This window comes from Nerophis ophidion, linkage group LG07, assembly GCF_033978795.1.
Source record: "Nerophis ophidion isolate RoL-2023_Sa linkage group LG07, RoL_Noph_v1.0, whole genome shotgun sequence".
In the NCBI taxonomy this organism is placed as follows: Eukaryota; Metazoa; Chordata; class Actinopteri; order Syngnathiformes; family Syngnathidae; genus Nerophis; species Nerophis ophidion.
The window spans coordinates 71723324-71745662 of NC_084617.1; the positions used below are offsets into that span (position 1 = coordinate 71723324).

Below are 22339 nucleotides of genomic sequence, written 5' to 3' on the forward strand. Positions count from 1 at the left end.
TTCACCTATTTGGAGTTCGGAAATTGGTTCAAAAAATAGATGGTCTTTTTTCTGCAACATCAAAGTATATATTGACGCTTACATAGGTCTGCTGATAATGTTCCCCTTTAAGTACATGAGACACAACGCCTCTTTTTGTAAGCTGCAGAGCTGTAGTTGTGTTCAAGTAGACTCAGTATATTGCCAAGTGAAGAGTGTTGTCCAAGATCTCATCTCAGAGTGAGGTGTGAGGTGTGAATGAAACACAAATCTGTCCTGACTGGACTGATTTATGGAACCCAGACGACATGCTATGTACATCATGCTCGAGCAGTCGTGTTGAGCTGACCGCCTGCCGCTAAAATGTCACCTTGACTGACCCACTTTGCCTTTAACAAGTGGCCACTGGCCAGCAGCCAGACACTTGTTTGCTGCTGTCACTCTAGTCTACGTGATGTCTTTAAACGCCACAGACTATAAACATGGCCCTCCACCGACAAACTACAACACGCATGCACCCGGCCACACCTCTCCGCACAATGTTTGTTGCTTAGAGTAGCAATGAATTAAATTATAATCATGCAAAACCAACTTTTCTTACCTATGAGTACCTGCTGTTGTGCATTTGGGATCTGCATAAGTCCTGAAAATTTGAAATCAAAGTGTAAAGGTATTGCAGAGATTTTTATACAAAACAATCTTGGCATCACCAATTAGGAACATAGTCAGTGGATTATCCATACATGGTATACCGTATTTCCTTGGATATAGTATGTGCCTGCCCAGAATTATTGCCGGGTCAAACTCGTTTCGCAAAATAATTAGCGCATGCTTAGCATTACCGCCGGCTCAGGATTAACGCCGGGGCAAACTCGTTTCGCAAAACGTTATTTTTATTAGCGCATGTCTAGAATTTCCCCCGGGTCAAACTCGTCACGTCACGAGTGACACTTCACCTGTCATCATTTTCAAAATGGAGGAGGCTGATTTCAATCATTTAAAATCAATTAAGAGCTATTCAGTAGGATTTAAGGTCCAAACTATTGAATATGCTAAAAAGAACAGTAAGCAGCTATGTTTTATTAATATACCGTAACTGCGTGGTAGAGGGCGCTAGTGATCCTTCTTGCGACTACTCGGCTGCAGAAGAAGAGACAACAGGCAGCAAGAGTGAGCGGCGATCGTTTATTTTTTTTCTCTCTCGCTTGCACTTTTAACATGGGGGATTACATATCTAAAATTAAACAGTTTTCTAAACTGGACTTTCAATCGAAGCAGGAGCTAATAAAGGAAGAGACAGAGAGACTTTTAAAACTGAAGAAAGATAAGGAAGACTTCTTAAAACAAGTTATCGATGCTTTTGATCAGAAGGAGCTGCGCATGGATTTCATTTATAAGTAAAGGTAAGACCATAATAACGTTTTTTTTATTATTGAAGGTGCTTTTCATGATGGTATCCTTACATCACACTCAAATTTTTAAGCGCAGGCCTTAATTTACCGCATGCCTTTGGTAAGCGCCGGAGTGAGAAGAGGTTTTAAAATAATTAGCGCACCGGCGGCAATTCAAGGGAAGACTTGTGGGCATCCGCCATTTTTAGTTTAAGCGCATGCATCTGCAGTTTAGGCGACAAAATGCCCAAGATTCTTATCAAAGAACATAAATGCTGTTATTGGTTGTAGTTCCCAACACAGGACACTAAGCAAACCTTCAGTTAAGTCCTAGGGTTACCTCTCAACTGAATGCATTGGGAGGGACACGACATAAGAGGTCAAGTCACCCTGACCAAGTGCTAGTTCTGTTGGTGTGGTGATATTTGAACATTGGACAGTTACATAAGTTGTTATGCTACAATCAGGCCATCAGGGAGCGTATAAATAAGAAGGGAAGACCAAGCCTGATGTGCGCTCTTTCTTAATTCCTTCACGAGGGTTCACCGTCTTTCGTCTCTGAAGACATTGTCTGTAATCATATCGATTCAATCCAACTTTGTATCATCTGATTATGAGTAAAAAAACGCCTGTGACAAATTCTCTATTGTTCCTGTTTAAGATTTGGACTTTTCTCCCACATAAAATTGGCGTCACGAACAGCTTACAGTCATAAGTCTAAATTCATTTTAAAACAGATTGTTTGTTTTCTATATATATATATATATATATACATATCGTCAAAATAGTCCATTTCTGCAGGCTTGAAACAGCGATCGCTCATGGAAACCTTGGGTTTTTCGCCTCTATCTGCAGTAAATATTTGTACCGAAGTGGCCTAGGTCAGAAATTGGCATTGGTCCAGGGTTCTATAACCCTGGAAGGGGGGAATGTAGTGGAAAAAGTTCTGTCCTAGGGTTACCTCTCAACTGAATGCATTGGGAGGGACACCACACAAGAGGTCAAGTCACCCTGACCAAGTGCTAGTTCTGTTGGTGGGGTGATATTTGAACATTGGACAGTTACATAAGTTGTTATGCTACAATCAGGCCATCAGGGAGCGTATAAATAAGAAGGGAAGACCAAGCCTGATGTGCGCTCTTTCTTAATTCCTTCATGAGGGTGTACCTTCTTTCGTCTCTGAAAACATTGTCTGTGTAAACATATCGATTCAATCCAACTTTGTATCATCTGATTATGAGTAAAAAAAAACGCCTGTGACAAATTCTCTATTGTTCCTGTTTAAGATTTGGACTTTTCTTCCACATAAAATTGGCGTCACGAACAGCTTACAGTCATAAGTCTAAATTCATTTTAAAACAGATTGTTTGTTTTCTATATATATATATATACATATCGTCAAAATAGTCAATTTCTGCAGGCTGGAAACAGCGATCGCTCATGGAAACCTTGGGTTTTTCGCCTCTATCTGCAGTAGATATTTGTACCGAAGTGGCCAAGGTCAGAAACTGGCATTGGTCCAGGGTTCTATAACCCTGGAAGGGGGGAATGTAGTGGAAAAAGTTCTGTCCTAGGGTTACCTTTAAACTGAATGCATTGGGAGGGAAACGACACAAGAGGTCAAGTCACCCTGACCAAGTGCTAGTTCTGTTGTGGGGTGATATTTGAACATTGGACAGTTACATAAGTTGTTATGCTACAATCAGGCCATCAGGGAGCGTATGAATAAGAAGGGAAGACCAAGCCTGATGTGCGCTCTTTCTTAATTATTTTACGAGGGTTCACCTTCTTTCGTCTCTGGAGACATTGTCCGTGTAATCATATCGATTCAATCCAACTTTGTATCATCTGATTCTGAGTAAAAAAACGCCTGTGACAAATTCTCTATTGTTCCTGTTTAAGATTTGGACTTTTCTTCCACATAAATTTGGCGTCACGAACAGCTTACAGTCATAAGTCTAAATTCATTTTAAACAGATTGTTAGTTTTCTATATATATATATATATCGTCAAAATAGTCAATTTCTGCAGGCTGGAAACAGCGATCGCTCATGGAAACCTTGGGTTTTTCGCCTCCATCTGCAGTAGATATTTGTACCGAAGTGGCCTAGGTCAGAAATTGGCATTGGTCCAGGGTTCTATAACCTTGAAATGGGGGAATGTAGTTGAAAAAGTTCTGTCCTAGGGTTACCTTTAAACTGAATGCATTGGGAGGGACACGACACAAGAGGTCAAGTCACCCTGACCAAGTGCTAGTTCTGTTGGTGGGGTGATATTTGAACATTGGACAGTTTCATAAGTTGTTATGCTACAATCAGGCCATCAGGGAGCGTATGAATAAGAAGGGAAGACCAAGCCTGATGTGCGCTCTTTCTTAATTATTTTACGAGGGTTCACCTTCTTTCGTCTCCGGAGACATTGTCCGTGTAATCATATCGATTCAATCCAACTTTGTATCATCTGATTATGAGTAAACAAACTCCTGTGACAAAATATCTATTGTTCCTGTTTGAGATTTGGACTTTTCTTCCACATAAAATTGGCGTCACGAACAGCTTACAGTCATAAGTCTAAATTCATTTTAAACAGATTGTTTGTTTTCTATATAAATATATACATATCGTCAAAATAGTCCATTTCTGCAGGCTGGAAACAGCGATCGCTCATGGAAACCTTGGGTTTTTCGCCTCCATCTGCAGTAAATATTTGTACCGAAGTGGCCTAGGTCAGAAATTGGCATTGGTCCAGGGTTCTATAACCCTGGAAGGGGGGGAATGTAGTGGAAAAATTTCTGTCCTAGGGTTACCTCTCAACTGAATGCATTGGGAGGGACACGACACAAGAGGTCAAGTCACCCTGACCAAGTGCTAGTTCTGTTGGTGGGGTGATATTTGAACATTGGACAGTTACATAAGTTGTTATGCTACAATCAGGCCATAAGGGAGCGTATAAATAAGAAGGGAAGACCAAGCCTGATGTGAGCTCTTTCTTAATTCCTTCATGAGGGTTCACCTTCTTTCGTCTCTGAAAACATTGTCTGTGTAAACATATCGATTCAATCCAACTTTGTATCATCTGATTCTGAGTAAAAAAACGCCTGTGACAAATTCTCTATTGTTCCTGTTTAAGATTTGGACTTTTCTTCCACATAAATTTGGCGTCACGAACAGCTTACAGTCATAAGTCTAAATTCATTTTGAAACAGATTGTTTGTTTTCTATATATACATATATATACATATCGTCAAAATAGTCCATTTCTGCAGGCTGGAAACAGCGATCGCTCATGGAAACATTGGGTTTTTTCGTCTCTATCTGCAGTAGATATTTGTACCGAAGTGGCCTAGGTCAGAAATTGGCATTGGTCCAGGGTTCTATAACCCTGGAAGGGGGGAATGTAGTGGAAAAAGTTCTGTCCTAGGGTTACCTCTCAACTGAATGCATTGGGAGGGACACGACATAAGAGGTCAAGTCACCCTGACCAAGTCCTAGTTCTGTTGGTGGGGTGATATTTGAACATTGGACAGTTACATAAGTTGTTATGCTACAATCAGGCCATCAGGGAGCGTATAAATAAGAAGGGAAGACCAAGCCTGATGTGCGCTCTTTCTTAATTCTTTTACGAAGGTTCACCTTCTTTCGTCTCCGGAGACATTGTCCGTGTAATCATATCGATTCAATCCAACTTTGTATCATCTGATTATGAGTAAACAAACTCCTGTGACAAATTCTCTATTGTTCCTGTTTAAGATTTGGACTTTTCTTCCACATAAAATTGGCGTCACGAACAGCTTACAGTCATAAGTCTAAATTCATTTTGAAACAGATTGTTTGTTTTCTATATATACATATATATACATATCGTCAAAATAGTCCATTTCTGCAGGCTGGAAACAGCGATCGCTCATGGAAACCTTGGTTTTTTCGCCTCTATCTGCAGTAGATATCTGTACCGAAGTGGCCTAGGTCAGAAATTGGCATTGGTCCAGGGTTCTATAACCCTGGAAGGGGGGAATGTAGTGGAAAAAGTTCTGTCCTAGGGTTACCTTTCAACTGAATGCATTGGGAGGGACACGACATAAGAGGTCAAGTCACCCTGACCAAGTGCTAGTTCTGTTGGTGTGGTGATATTTGAACATTGGACAGTTACATAAGTTGTTATGCTACAATCAGGCCATCAGGGAGCGTATGAATAAGAAGGGAAGACCAAGCCTGATGTGCGCTCTTTCTTAATTATTTTACGAGGGTGCACCTTCTTTTGTCTCTGGAGACATTGTCTGTGTAAACATATCGATTCAATCCAACTTTGTAGCATCTGATTATGAGTAAACAAACTCCTGTGACAAATTCTCTATTGTTCCTGTTTAAGATTTGGACTTTTCTTCCACATAAATTTGGCGTCACGAACAGCTTACAGTCATAAGTCTAAATTCATTTTGAAACGGATTGTTTGTTTTCTATATATATATATATATATCGTCAAAATAGTCCATTTCTGCAGGCTGGAAACAGCGATCGCTCATGGAAACATTGGGTTTTTTCGCCTCTATCTGCAGTAGATATTTGTACCGAAGTGGCCTGGGTCAGAAATTGGCATTGGTCCAGGGTTCTATAACCCTGGAAGGGGGGAATGTAGTGGAAAAGGTTCTGTCCTAGGGTTACCTTTCAACTGAATGCATTGGGAGGGACACCACATAAGAGGTCAAGTCACCCTGACCAAGTGCTAGTTCTGTTGGTGGGGTGATATTTGAACATTGGACAGTTACATAAGTTGTTATGCTACAATCAGGCCATCAGGGAGCGTATAAATAAGAAGGGAAGACCAAGCCTGATGTGCGCTCTTTCTTAATTATTTTACGAGGGTTCACCTTCGTTCGTCTCCGGAGACATTGTCCGTGTAAACATATCGATTCAATCCAACTTTGTAGCATCTGATTATGAGTAAACAAAACTGTTGTAACAAACTCTCTATTGTTCCTGTTTAAGATTTCCACCATACTAAAAAACAAAACAAAAACTACTTTTAATGGCGAGCTCAGTGACAATCGGTACTATCGATGTCAATGGAGGAGACAAATAAACAATAAGTAATATGTTAAGGTTAGTTTGTTGTTAATGCGGCCACCTTAACAACAAAGAGCCACCGCCTAAACTAAAGTCTCAAAAAATATATATATATATACATACATATATATTTTTTTGTCCTGTAAATTAAGCATGAGGAGTTGAGCATATGTCAGCATGTGGCCCCACTTTTAACTGTTTTTCAAACGCTTATTTACAGTAAATCATTAATTTGACCTAGTCATTATTTTGTCTTAGTAAGTCAATATTTACTAAGTCAAAATAACGACATACTTAGTATCTCAGGTAACTAGGCCATTTTGTGTTTTGTTTTTACTTTACGGAAAAAAATATCGAGATATACAACGTATATTGCCACTGTGATAGCAAAATTACTTGTACTCGTTTTAATAGATGATGTTCTTTGAACTGGGTACCAAAAGTTGTTTATTGGGCTCAGGAATGTGACACTTAGCAAGAGATCTATTATCTGATCAAGCTCTGTCTCCTGTGTCTTTGATGTAACATGTGGACTTTAGTTGACCTGGGCATATGTGTCATTTATTCTTGACCCCCAACAGTGCTAAATTGTTCCCCTTTCCTCTGGGCAAACGACACCCTCTCCCCTTCACAGGACTTTGGGTATTCATTGCACTGGTGTACTGTATGTAAATGGGCATGGAGGGTGGGACTTCTGAGAATGTATAATTGTCATGTCAAATTCTAAAAGAGTTAGAACAAGCTGGAACGAACGGATGTGTCGTTCTGGTTTGGTCTCGCTTTGCAAAGCTTGTTATTATTTGTTTGGTTACTTTAATAAATCATTTCAAAGCTATTTGTCACTAAAGGATCGTGTTTAAGAAAATTTCCACGACACCACTCAGCGTACGGAGCGGAAAACACAACCAAAAATTGTAGGCTTTTTCACGCTACGAAGCTGGCCTACTTCACCACAGTCTATTGCCCTGCCAGGCTGTGGTGAGATGGAGACGTGATGGGGGCGACACCTTACACCCACCTAGCCCTTTCCCCTGGAGACACCACCTTAAATAACACTTTTTCTGGGGGAAACACTGAATAACAATAGGTTAGAAATGTGTGATTGATATGTTAGAAATGTTAGTTCAAGTTGTTGTGTAGCTAGCTTAGCCTTCTACTGTAAAACCATAGCATCACCGTCCTCAGGCAAAATAAAGAATGATTTTTTTTTAAACACTACTTTTAATTGGATCAGTGCCTACTGTGTTTGGCGATGGACAAGTAGCTTGTATAATCTGTGACTATGTTCGCAATGTAGCTCATAGCTTCGCGCCTCTAATTATTTACTAAGTCAAAATAACGACATACTTAGTATCTCAGGTAACTAGGCCGTTTTGTGTTTTGTTTTTACTTTACGGAAAAAAATATCGAGATATACAACGTATATTGCCACTGTGATAGCAAAATTACTCGTACTCGTTTTAATAGATGATGTTCTTTGAACTGGGTACCAAAATTTGTTTATTGGGCTGAGGAATGTGACACTTAGCAAGAGATCTATTATCTGATCAAGCTCTGTCTCCTGTGTCTTTGATGTAACATGTGGACTTTAGTTGACCTGGGCATATGTGTCATTTATTCTTGACCCCCAACAGTGCTAAAATGTTCCCCTTTCCTCAGGGCAAACGACACCCTCTCCCCTTCACAGGACTTTGGGTATTCATTGCACTGGTGTACTGTATGTAAATGGTCATGGAGGGTGGGACTTCTGAGAATGTATAATTGTCATGTCAAATTCTAAAGGAGTTAGAACAAGCTGGAACGAACGGATGTGTCGTTCTGGTTTGGTCTCACTTTGCAAAGCTTGTTATTATTTGTTTGGTTACTTAAATAAATCATTTTAAAGCTATTTGTCACTAAAGGATCGTCTTTAAGAAAATTTCCACGACACCACTCAGCGTACGGAGCTGAAAACACAACCAAAAATTGTAGGCTTTTTCACGCTACGAAGCCGGCCTACTTCACCACAGTCTATTGCCCTGCAAGGCTGTGGTGAGACGGAGACGTGATGGTGGCGACACCTTACACCCACCTAGCCCTTCCCCCTGGAGACACCACCTTAAATAACACTTTTTCTGGGGGAAACACTGAATAACAATAGGTTAGAAATGTGTGATTGATATGTTAGTTCAATTTTTTGTGTAGCTAGCTTAGCCTTCTACTGTAAAACCATAGCATCACCGTCCTCAGGCAAAATAAAGAATGATTTTTTTGAAACACTACTTTTAATTGGATCAGTGCCTACTGTGTTTGGCGAAGGACAAGTAGCTTGTATAATCTGTGACTATGTTCGCAATGTAGCTCATAGCTTCGCGCCTCTAATTATTTACTAAGTCAAAATAACGACATACTTAGTATCTCGGGTAACTAGGCTGTTTTGTGTTTTGTTTTTACTTTACGGAAAAAATTTCGAGATGTACAACGTATATTGCCACTACGGAGCGGAAAACAACCAAAAATTGTAGGCTTTTTCACGCTACGAAGCCGGCCTACTTCACCACAGTCTATTGCCCTGCCAGGCTGTGGTGAGACGGAGACGTGATGGTGGCGACACCTTACACCCACCTAGCCCTTTCCCCTGGAGACACCACCTTTGTGGGTTCTTCCGAGGATGTTGTAGTCGTAATGATTTGTGCAGTCCTTTGAGACATTTGTGATTTGGGGCTATATAAATAAACATTGATTGATTGATTGATTGATTGAAATAACACTTTTTCTGGGGGAAACACTGACAAACAATAGGTTAGAAATGTGTGATTGATATGTTAGAAATGTTAGTTCAAGTTGTTGTGTAGCTAGCTTAGCCTTCTACTGTAAAACAATAGCATCACCGTCCTCAGGCAAAATAAAGAATGATTTTTTTTGAAACACTACTTTTAATTGGATCAGTGCCTACTGTGTTTGGCGATGGACAAGTAGCTTGTATAATCTGTGACTATGTTCGCAATGTAGCTCATAGCCTTGCGCCGCTAATTATTTACAAATCACAGAACACATCGTAGAAGCTCCGTCGTTAGAAATTGTGAATCCAGAAAGTGACAAAAACAAACCACTGTAAACCGCTGATCTCCCTAAATCGTCTGGGAAGTTGTGTTGACGTGAAAGCAAATTAAAACCGATGGCTGGCGGTCTCCGATGTCCGTAGTGCACGATAAAAGCAAGAGAGCTAAAAAGAAAAAAAAAAATCACACAAAAAAGCTGGCGGGCGCTCATTAGCATGACGGGGCTAGGTTAGCGGGAGTTAATAAGCATCTCACAACTTTGCCTCTCAAATCTAGCTGTTCTATTATAGTCGTACTCTTGTTTGCTAGCGGCTACGTCTTCAGTACTAATGAAGATCGTTGCTCCTTCGTAACTGTGTTAATATTCTTTTCACAAAATACAACCAATTAAACGTTAATGTTAAATCTTACTTGTTGAAAGCAGAGGTGGGTAGTAACGCGCTACATTTACTTGAGTAACTTTTGGGATAAATTGTACTTCTACGAGTAGTTTTTATGCAACATACTTTTACTTGAGTATATTTATAGAGAAGAAACGCTACTTTAACTCTGCTCCATTTATCTACATTCAGCTTTTGTTTATCGATCTGTTAACGTTTGTTTTGGTTCATGACAGAGCTTCAACATAGGATAGGCATGCCTGCGTTTCACCAATCAAATGCAGTCACTGGTGACGTTGGACCAATCAAACAGAGCCAGGCGGTCACATGACCCGACTTAAACAAGTTGAAAAACTTATTGGGGTGTTACCATTTAGTGGTACGGAATATGTACTGTACTGTGCAATCTACTAATACAAGTTTCAATCAATCAATCAATCAATCAATCAATCAATCAATCAATCAAAAGTGTAAAGGAAAAAAAGACACTTATTATTTCAACCGTACTTCCCGTCAAAAGCCTAAAGACTGATCGCACAGTTCCTGTCTTCACAATAAAAGCGCCGCTCCATCGCGCCTGCGCTAACAAAATAAGAGTCTCCGAAAGCCAGCGTAAACAAGCGAGCAAGCTACGGAGTTTGCCGCCAATGTATTTCTTGTAAAGTGTATAAAAACGAATATGGAAGCTGGACAAATAAGATGCCAAAAACCAACGACTTTCATGTGGTATTAGACAGAAAGGAGGAACTTTTTATCTCCTCCATTTGAAAACGTGGACATTATCAGCACTCTACTGTCTGACTCCAATCAATGCAAGTCATCAGAATCAGGTAATACACCAACTTATATTCTTGTCTTCATGAAAGATAGGAATCTATGTGTTAAACATGCATGTATATTCATTAAAACACCTTTAACATGGCAACAAAAACGTCAAAATAAATAAATATAAATTATGTACTGTATGTATATATATATATATTTATATATATATATATATGATGTGTGTGTGTATGTATATATGAGGTAGATCACCTCGACTTGGTCATTTATTAAGTAATTGATAAACGTTGAAAAACTTATTGGGGTGTTACCATTTAGTGGTCAATTGTGCAGAATATGTACTGTACTGTGCAATCTACTAATACAAGTTTCAATCAATCAATCAATCAAAAGTGTAAAGGAAAAAAAAGACACTTTTTATTTCAACCGTACTTCCCGTCAAAAGCCTAAAGACCGATCGCACAGTTCCTGTCTTCACAATAAAAGCGCCGCTCCATCGCGCCTGCGCTAACAAAATAAGAGTCTCCCAAAGCCAGCGCAAACAAGCTAGCAAGCTACGGAGTTTGCCGCCAATGTATTTCTTGTAAAGTGTATAAAAACGAATATGTCAGCTGGACAAATAAGATGCCAAAAACCAACGACTTTCATGTGGTATTAGACAGAAAGGAGGAACTTTTTATCTCCTCCATTTGAAAACGTGGACATTATCAGCACTATATTGTCTGATTCCAATCAATGCAAGTCATCAGAATCAGGTAATACACCAACTTATATTCTTGTCTTCATGAAAGATAAGAATCTATTTGTGGTAATCATGCATGTGTATTCATTAAAACACCTTTAACATGGCAACAAAAACGGCAAAATAAATAAATATAAATTATGTACTGTATATATAAATGTATGTATGTATATATATATATATATATGATGTGTGTTTGTATGTATATATGAGGTAGATCACCTCGACTTGGTCATTTATTAAGTAATTGATAAACGTTGAAAAACTTATTGGGGTGTTACCATTTAGTGGTCAATTGTAGGGAATATGTTCTGTACTGTGCAATCTACTAATACAAGTTTCAATCAATCAATCAATCAAAAGTGTAAAGGAAAAAAAAGACACTTTTTATTTCAACCGTACTTCCTGTCAAAAGCCTAAAGACTGATCGCACAGTTCCTGTCTTCACAATAAAAGCGCCGCTCCATCGCGCCTGCGCTAACAAAATAAGAGTCTCCCAAAGCCAGCGCAAACAAGCTAGTAAGATACGGAGTTTGCCGCCAATGTATTTCTTGTAAAGTGTATGAAAACAAATATGCCAGCTGGACAAGTAAGATGCCAAAAACCAACGACTTTCATGTGGTATTAGACAGGAAGGAGGAACTTTTTATCTCCTCCATTTGAAAACGTGGACATTATCAGCACTATACTGTCTGATTCCAATCAATGCAAGTCATCAGAATCAGGTAATACACCAACTTATATTCTTGTCTTCATGAAAGATAGGAATCTATGTGTTAAACATGCATGTATATTCATTAAAACACCTTTAACATGGCAATAAAAACGGCAAAATAAATAAATATAAATTATGTACTGTATATATAAATGTATGTATGTATGTATATATATATATAATATGTGTGTGTGTATATATATGAGGTAGATCACCTCGACTTGGTCATTTATTAAGTAATTGATAAACGTTGAAAAACTTATTGGGGTGTTACCATTTAGTGGTCAATTGTACGGAATATGTACTGTACTGTGCAATCTACTAATAAAAGTATCAATCAATCAATCAATCAAAAGTGTAAAGGAAAAAAAAGACACTTTTTATTTCAACCGTACTTCCTGTCAAAAGCCTAAAGACTGATCGCACAGTTCCTGTCTTCACAATAAAAGCGCCGCTCCATCGCGCCTGCGCTAACAAAATAAGAGTCTCCCAAAGCCAGCGCAAACAAGCGAGTAAGATACGGAGTTTGCCGCCAATGTATTTCTTGTAAAGTGTATAAAAACGAATATGGAAGCTGGACAAGTAAGATGCCAAAAACCAACGACTTTCATGTGGTATTAGACAGAAAAGAGGAACTTTTTATCTCCTCCATTTGAAAACGTGGACATTATCAGCACTATACTGTCTGATTCCAATCAATGCAAGTCATCAGAATCAGGTAATACACCAACTTATATTCTTGTCTTCATGAAAGATAGGAATCTATGTGTTAAACATGCATGTATATTCATTAAAACACCTTTAACATGGCAACAAAAACGGCAAAATAAATAAATATAAATTATGTACTGTATATATAAATGTATGTATGTATATATATATATATGATATGTGTGTGTATGTATATATGAGGTAGATCACCTCGACTTGGTCATTTATTAAGTAATTGATAAACGTTGAAAAACTTATTGGGGTGTTACCATTTACTGGTCAATTGTGCAGAATATGTTCTGTACTGTGCAATCTACTAATAAAAGTTTCAATCAATCAATCAATAAATGCCTACTGAGCCTATGGTGCTGTTAATTTATTGTGGCTCAATGTGCCTTATTTTAATGTACTATTATTTAATATATATTATTGTTTTAGTTGCTTAAGAGATATTCCTGGCTCTGAATTTGTTCATTGCTATTTTTATGTTTTTGTGCATTACTTGTTGCCGTAATCATTAAACAATCAAGTTACTCATCAGTTACTCAGTACTTGAGTAGTTTTTTCACAACATACTTTTTACTTTTACTCAAGTAAATATTTGGGTGACTACTCCTTACTTTTACTTGAGTAATACATCTCTAAAGTAACAGTACTCTAACTTGAGTACAATTTCTAGCTACTCTACCCACCTCTGGTTAAAAGTAATCCCCCGATTCCTACTTTCAACAGTCCGTTCTTTTGAGAAGGAAAACGCTGAACACCATTTTTGTTTTCTACCTGTCAGTTTAGGCTGCTCGCCGGCTTCTCATCACCACTTCAAGATGGCGGCCCAATTTCTCGCGTCACAGCAGCTAATGCTGCATCTACTTTTTATAAGATGTCCATGGGAATGGGGACCAAATTCGGTACTTTAATTAGTACTCGACAAATTTTTGCGGTACTACTGCGTATAAATTTGCTGAAAATCAAATGATACCTTATTTCCGGGGTAAAGTTTTATTTTGATTGATTGATACTTTTATTAGTAGATTGCACAGTACAGTACATATTCCCTACAATTGACCACTAAATGGTAACACCCCAATAAGTTTCTCAACTTGTTTAAGTCGGGGTCCACGTTAATCAATTCATGGTAAACCTATGGGAACCTATGGCTCTGGAGCCAGATGTGGCTCGTTTGAAGACTACATCTGGCTCTCAGATAAATCTTAGCTGACGTTGCTTAACACGAAAAGTAATTAATAATTCTGCTGGTAATCACAGTGTTAAAAATAACGTTCAAAATATGAAACATTCTCTAATCCATCCATCCGTTTATACCGCACCTGTTCAAGAAATCGCATTGATGGTCAAAAGTATTTTTATCTATTATTGGTTAGCTTCAGAATAACAAAGTTATTAAAAAGAATAAGAGACTTATTATACTCTAATGTTACAGGTCTGCGTGTTTCTCCTCATTGAGCTAAATTGAATCCTGTCTCTGTTTAATTCCTTGCTTCTTGTCTGTTTAATAGATGGCATCAGTGTTTGAACCTGACAGTTGTATTCAGTGTTAAAAATATTACACGGCTCTCACGGAAATACATTTTAAAATATTTGGCTCTCATGGCTCTCTCAGCTAAAAAGGTTCCCGACCCCTGCCTTATTTCCACACCCTTTTCCGCACACAACAAAACGTGGCATCGGGCTCATAGCAAACTACCTCTAATTTTTCACGCCAACAGGGCAAGCATGCCTGATAGTAAGCGCTCAAAAGTAAGCTCCGCTTTTCAATATGCGCTAGCTCAACGATAATATACATTGCCTATGCCAGGGGTGCCCACACTTTTTCTGCAGGCGAGCTACTTTTCAATTGACCAACTAGAGGGGATCTACCTCATTTATATATATCATTTATATTTATTTATTTATGAAAGAGACATTTTTGTAAACAAGTTAAATGTGTTTAATGATAATACAAGCATGTGTAACACATATAGATGTCTTTCTTTCACAAAGACAAGAATATAAGTTGGTGTATTACCTGATTCTGATGACTTGCATTGATTGGAATCAGACAGTAATGATGATAACGCCCACATTTTCAAATGGAGGAGAAAAAAAGTTGTCCTTTCTGTACAATACCACATGAAAGTGGTTGGTTTTTGGCATCTAATTCATCCAGCTTCCATACACTTTACAAGAAAACCTTGGCGGCAAATTCCGTAGCTTGCTTGATTGACATTCACGGCACCCGAGGGTCTTGTGAGATGACGCTGGCTGCTGCCAGTTCATTATTATGAAAAAATGACAGACAGGAGGGCGAGAAACACTTTTTTATTTCAACAGACTTTCGCGCCGTCCCTTCCGTCAAAACTCTAAAGGCCGACTGCACATTTCCTATCTTCACAATAAAAGCCCTGCTTCATGCTGCCTGCGCTAACAAAATAAGAGTCTCGGAAAGCTGGCGTGCACAAGTGATGTGCACGCCAGCTTTCTGAGGGATCGCTTGTGCACGCCAGCTTTCCGAGACTCTGTATTTAGTTAGCGCAGGCAGCATGAAGCAGGGCTTTTATTGTGAAGATAGGAAATGTGCAGTCGGCCTTTAGAGTTTGGACGGAAGGTACGGCGCGAGAGTCTGTTGAAATAAAAAGTGTTTCTCGCCTTCCTCTCGGTCATATTTTCATAATAATGATCTTGCAGCAGCCAGCGTCATCTCACAAGACCCTCCGGTACCGTGAATGTCATTTAAGTGACGTCTTGGTGAAGATTGATGATCGCTCATTTTTAGGTCTATTTTTTTTTTAAAAGCCCGGCTGGAGATCGACTGACACACCCCCCGCGATCGACGTATGCCACGTATTGACGAGCCACTAATGAGCAACAGAAATTTTACAATGCGATTTCAACACTTCAAAATTTGGTTAATAAAACTACAAGTCAGATGCAAGTTTTAATGAAACAGCTGGTGTGTACAATACTTATAGTATAATTACTTTATAGAGCGCAACAAAAAACAAGACTGGCACATTCAGCTTAGCTCGAGGAACACATTCATACTCATTATGTGTCATGATTTAATAAGAATGATTAAATGAGGGTGAAATTTGTTTCTACCTGCTGCTTATGTTTTTCTTGCTTTTGTTCTTCCTTTTCAAGCTTTCTCTCTCTTGGCTGCTCATAAAAGGAGGCATGGAGGCATATCCATGTTCAGCTTCTGCAAGCACATAACAGACCGGTGGTCAGTCGGACAGACATTGAGCCAAAGCGTGACGGAAACTACGTGCACAAAAGCTTAATTTCAAACATTCAATCCTTTTTGCATCCAGTCGCCATTCTTAAGGCTTTATTTTAAGCACGAAAACACTTGATATATTTTCATATTGTATTCCTCCCCTCAGCCCCGGACAATGATGTCATCTTGAACTGGAATAAACCCCACTAGAAAAACCACAACAGCAGGAAAGGAGGGGCCAGTGTGAAAACATCCCATCGCAGCTTGCATTATTTATAAAAGGAGAGAAAAAAAAAATGCACAATTCGAATAAATAAGTGACTTTTGTGAATTATTTTTATATAGCGCTTTTCTCGAGTGACTCAAAGCGCTTTACATAGTGAAACCCAATATCTAAGTTACATTTAAACCAGTGTGGGTGGCACCGGGAGCAGGTGGGTAAAGTGTCTTGCCCAAGGACACAACGGCAGTGACTAGGATGGCGGAGGCGGGAATCGAACCTGCAACCCTCAAGTTGCTGGCACGGCCACTCTACCAACCGAGCTATGCCGCAAAATAAATGCAAAATGCTAAAAACTGCATGACAGGAATTGCAAAAAAAGAATAAAATGATGACTGTTAGGGCTGCGAATCTTTGGGTGTCCCACGATTCGATTCAATATCGATTCTTGGGGTCGCGATTCGGTTGTATATCGATTTTTTTTCGATTCAAAAACGATATTTTTCCAAATCAAAACGATTCAATACATAGGATTTCAGCAGGATCTGCTGACATGCTAGCAGAGTAGCTTTTATAATTGTAAAGGACAATGTTTTATCGACTGATTGCAATAATGTCAATTTGTTTTAACTAATAAACAAACCTAAAATATGACTTATTTTATCTTTGTGAAAATATTGTGTTGTCAAGCTTATGAGATGCGATGCAAGTGTAAGCCACTGTGACACAATTCTTTTTTTATTTTTTTTATAAATGTCTAATGATAATGTCAATGAGGGATTTTTAATCACTGCTATGCTGAAATTATAACTAATATTGATACTGTTGTTGATAATATTCATTTTTGTTTCACTACTTTTGGTTTGTTCTGTGTCGTGTTTGCTCTGTTTATTGCAGATCTGAGTGTTGCTGGGTCAGGTTCGGTTTTGGAATTGGATTGCATCGTTATGGTATTGCTATGTATTGGTTTGTTGGATTGATTAAAAAAAAAAAATCAAAAAAATAATCCATTTAAAAAAAAGAATAAGAGAATCGATTCTGAATCGCACAACGTGAGAATCGCGATTCGTATCGGAATCGATTTTTTCCACACACCCCTATTATTTACAAAAGAGAGAAAAAAATATGCACATTTTAAATAAATGCAAAATGCTAAAGTGCATGACAGGAATTGCAAAAAAATAATAAAATGATGACTGTTAGGGCTGCGAATCTTTGGGTGTCGCACGATTGGATTCAATATCGATTCTTGGGGTCGCGATTCGGTTGTATATCGATTTTTTTTTCGATTCAAAAATGATATTTTTCCAAATCAAAACGATTCAATACATAGGATTTCAGCAGGATCTGCTGACATGCTAGCAGAGTAGCTTTTATAATTGTAAAGGACAATGTTTTATCAACTGATTGCAACAATGTCAATTTGTTTTAACTATTAAACGAACCTAAAATATGACTTATTTTATCTTTGTGAAAATATTGTGTTGTCAAGCTTATGAGATGCGATGCAAGTGTAAGCCACTGTGAGACTATTCTTTTTTTATTTTTTTAATAAATGTCTAATGATAATGTCAATGAGGGATTTTTAATCACTGCTATGCTGAAATTATAACTAATATTGATACTGTTGTTGATAATATTCATTTTTGTTTCACTACTTTTGGTTTGTTCTGTGTCGTGTTTGCTCTGTTTATTGCAGTTCTGAGTGTTGCTGGATCAGGTTCGGTTTTGGAATTGGCTTGCATTGTTATGGTATTGATGTGTATTGGTTTGTTGGACTGATAAAAAAAAAATCAAAAAAATAATCCATTTTAAAAAAAGAATAAGAGAATCGATTCTGAATCGCACAACGTGAGAATCGCGATTCGTATTCGAATCGATTTTTCCCCCGCACCCCTATTATTTACAAAAGAGAGAAAAAAATATGCACAATTTAAATGAATGCAAAATGCTAAAGTGCATGACAGGAATTGCAAAAAAAGAAATAAAATGATGACTGTTAGGGCTGCGAATCTTTGGGTGTCTCACGATTCGATTCAATATCGATTCTTGGGGTCGCGATTCGGTTGTATATCGATTTTTTTTTCGATTCAAAAACGATATTTTTCCAAATCAAAACGATTCAATACGTAGGATTTCAGCAGGATCTGCTGACATGCTAGCAGAGTAGCTTTTATAATTGTAAAGGACAATGTTTTATCGACTGATTGCAATAATGTCAATTTGTTTTAACTATTAAACGAACCTAAAATATGACTTATTTTATCTTTGTGAAAATATTGTGTTGTCAAGCTTATGAGATGCGATGCAAGTGTAAGCCACTGTGACACTATTGTTCTTTTTTAAATTTTTTTAATAAATGTCGAATGATAATGTCAATGAGGGATTTTTAATCACTGCTATGCTGAAATTATAACTAATATTGATACTGTTGTTGATAATATTCATTTTTGTTTCACTACTTTTGGTTTGTTCGGTGTCGTGTTTGCTCTGTGTATTGCAGTTCTGAGTGTTGCTGGGTCAGGTTCGGTTTTGTAATTCGATTGCATTGTTATGGTATTGCTGTGTATTGGTTTGTTGGATTGATAAAAAAAAAAATCAAAAAAATTATCAATTTAAAAAAATAAATAAGAGAATCGATTGTGAATCGCACAACATGAGAATCGCGATTCGTATTCGAATCGATTTTTTCCCCCCGCACTCCTATTATTTACAAAAGAGAGAAAAATATATGCACAATTTAAATAAATGCAAAATGCTAAAGTGCATGAGAGGAATTGCAAAAAAAAATAAAATGATGACTGCATGTTGATCAGTGCATAGTTTTGCAAAACAAAACAAAAATGCAAAACGTCATTTAAATGGGAGAAGTGGTTGAAGGTGTTGCATATTTTAAACAGCATACCAAAATATATTCACAAAAAAAAAGAAGGATATTTACCTCGTTCTCTGCGGTCAAGGTACTCGGCGGCTTCGATCAACATTTGCACCATTCCAATAGCCGTCATGTTGAATAATATCACAGATATTATCAACACGATTCGACGAGGGTTGTTTTTTTTTGTTGTTGTACACAAGCTGCTTCTCGTCCCAAGTCCGACACAGCGGCGTACTCGCACTCAAGTGTTGCTGGCTGCTCGGCTTTTGGCTTTTACAGGGCAAAAAAAATAAAAAAAATAAAAATACTATCGACCAAATGGAAGAAATAATGTGAAAAGGTAAAAATTTGCGCCCACGCCAGCAGACGGGAGAGGACAAAACCCGTGTTTTTTTTAATTCTTTTTTTTTTTTACCACTGCTGGCGTCGTCTCTTTATAATGACAGCAGCTGACTTACTGGCTCGTCCAAAAAAATAAAAATATCGTAAAGTGGTTACAGACTCATTTAGTGGCTAAAAAAGAAGTACGTTTTTTTTTGTTTTTTGTAAGTTTCCCCGGCGATGTCACAGAAGCTGTCAGCTCATTGATGTGTCGGTGGAGAAGTAGTTGTGCGCTAGTTCATCGCTCTCAGTCTGCTTCCGAAAAAAAAACAAAAACGTCTTGAGTATATTTTGACCATATTCCGTGGTAAAGCTTTGTCTGTGGTGGAATATTATTGGTTACAGGACGGAGCAAATCCAGACTTCTATTCGGCGTTTAATCTGTCACTCATTCGAATTGCAGGCGATTCGCTGAAACCGAAGCCCTGGATCGGCCATTTTGTGCCACCTCCACGTCAATATTGTGGTTCCGTGGAGCCACAATGGAGGATATGGCGTTGGGATACATTGCTGCGCCGTGATTGGTTGGCTCCAGATAACGCCGCCACCCATTGGTCGCGATATTATCCGGCTCACATGACGTCACCCGCCTCTGACGGATGACCCGCCCTCCTAACGTGCGGCTTCGCGGTGGAGGATCGTGATTGGCTGTTGTGGTGTTGTTTTTCCTGTTTTCTGATCGCTGATTGGTCAAATTCACATGCTGCTCTAGACTGACTCCTCCTACAAAATATCTACATCCGGGAAGGCACCTTCGCAGTCGTAGTCAATACTTAATACATTTTCTACATAAATGTCGATTTATAAAAGGCCTACATTTTCTAATCGGCTTAATGGTTTACCATTATAAATCCAATCTTGGAGAATGATTAAGTGTACAAAAGCCCTTAAATTTTTGTCTTTTTTAATTTTTTATTAATATTTATCCATCCATTTCCTACCGCTTATTCCCTTTGGGGTCGCTGGTGCCTATCTCAGCGACAATCGGGCGGAAGGCGGTGTACAGCCTGGACAAGTCGTCACCTCATCACAGTTATTTAATACTCTGTATTTGCTTTTGTTTTTATCCCCTTGTTGTTCAAAGTGCCTTGACCGTTGTGTGAATTATAATTGTATGTTTGTTGTTCAATAAATAAATAAAAAAAACCTTTGCCGTCAATAGTCGTACAATCTGAACAAGTGAAGTGAATTATACTTATATAGCGCTTTTCTCAAGTGACACAAAGCGCTTTACATAGTGAAACCCAATATCTAAGTTACATTTAAACCAGTGTGGGTGGCACTGGGAGCAGGTGGGTAAAGTGTCTTGCCCAAGGACACAACGGCAGTAACTAGGATGGCACAAGCGGGAATCGAACCTGCAACCCTCAAGTTGCTGGCACGACCACTCTACCAACCGAGCTATGCCGCCCCATGCAAATGATTCCATGTAAAATTCTGTATTTCCTTGAATTGCCGCCGGGGCGCTAATTAATTTGAAACCTCTTCTCACTCCTGCGCTTACCAAAGGCATGCGGTAAAAGTAAGCATGCGTTAATTATTTTAAAACCCTCTTCTCACTACGGCACTTACCAAAGGCATGCAGTAAAAATTGAGTGTGATGTAAGCTTGGACCTTAAATCCTACTGAATAGCTCTTAATCTTCTTCCCTTTATGCGGTATTGAAATCAGCCTCCTCCCTTTTGAAAATGATGACAGGGGAAATGTCACTCGTGACGTGACGAGTTTGACCAGGCGGTAATAGTAAGCATACGCTAATTATTTTGGGAATCGAGTTTGCCCTGCGGGAATTCAAGGAAATACGGTAAGCAGAAAGTAAAGAATGGAGCCAGGTCTTTAAAATGACTTTATTTAAACAAAACTAACAACTGTCAGGAATAGAGGACAAATTCCACTTATCTTTGCAACATAATTTGTGTCAATACTTAACACAAACACTAACTTAATTGAATCCAGGATTTACAAATGTATATACAAAGGTCTTAAATCCCACAGAAAAGGTTACATATTAACAGGAAAAAGCAAACGCTCATCCATCTTCGTCAAAGACAAAAAAGGTGTGATTCATCAGCAAAGCTGCAGAGATGTTGGGACTTTCATGCGATGAAGTCCAGCGGTCTGTTGAACCCACCTTTTCTGTTCATGTACTGCCTAGAAAAGGGATATAAAAAAAAAGCTAAACATTACATCACTGTTACCCCGCAACACTCAGAGGTTACATCATCATGAACCAATGGGGAAGCCAGGATCTTTGCATGGAAACCCCTGCAAAAGTGATTGGCTACAATAGCAGTGATTGCACTTCCTGTGATGAAGGGGGAGACAACTTGACATTTTAGAACAGCCATTTGACCAACTGCGGCGTCTGATGAATAACATTACATCTCACACAACTTTAATGAAATGTGACAGCATGTCAAAACATTTGTCTCTGCACTTGCCATACCTGTATTTTCGCTTCATGGACACATTGATAGCAAATGCTTTGGTCGATCCTTCGCTTTTCTTCCCCTGAGAAGAGAAAAAACTATGTCTTTCAAACGTTCCTCAAGATGGCCACCTAGTTCAAGTTAGCAGCCAATAGCAAATAAACTCACTACAAATAGCCCTCACTCAATATCAATAGCCCTCACTCACTACAAATAGCCCTCACTCACTATCAATAGCCCTCACTCACTATCAATAGCCCTCACTCAATACAAATGGCCCCCACTCACCACAAATGGCCCTCACTCACCACAAATAGCCCTCACTCACTACAAATAGCCCCCACTCACCACAAATAGCCCCCACTCACCACAAATGGCCCCCACTCACCACAAATAGCCCCCACTCACC

At 38.6% G+C, this 22339-nt stretch overlaps 2 protein-coding genes across 3 annotated transcripts in view; both read right to left on the reverse strand.

Moving 5' to 3' along the window:
• The window catches only part of mxd1 (MAX dimerization protein 1), a 72970-nt gene extending 53024 nt beyond the window's left edge, over positions 1-19946 (reverse strand). The window contains exons 1-3 of one of the 2 annotated variants that reach the window (XM_061907065.1): positions 19184-19946; positions 15905-16004; positions 581-622 (exon numbers count right to left, since the gene is read on the reverse strand). In XM_061907065.1, coding sequence (XP_061763049.1) covers positions 581-622; positions 15905-16004; positions 19184-19250 — 209 coding nt within the window. In that variant the 5' untranslated portion in view covers positions 19251-19946. The remainder of the gene's footprint in view (positions 1-580; positions 623-15904; positions 16005-19183) is intronic. The other variant, XM_061907066.1, reaches the window with a different exon arrangement.
• Positions 19947-21334: 1388 nt separating this feature from the next.
• snrnp27 (small nuclear ribonucleoprotein 27 (U4/U6.U5)) overlaps positions 21335-22339 on the reverse strand; it is a 31697-nt gene continuing 30692 nt past the window's right edge. The window contains exons 5-6 of the mRNA XM_061907067.1: positions 21948-22012; positions 21335-21652 (exon numbers count right to left, since the gene is read on the reverse strand). Of these exons, the coding sequence (XP_061763051.1) occupies positions 21598-21652; positions 21948-22012 (120 nt within the window). The 3' untranslated portion in view covers positions 21335-21597. The remainder of the gene's footprint in view (positions 21653-21947; positions 22013-22339) is intronic.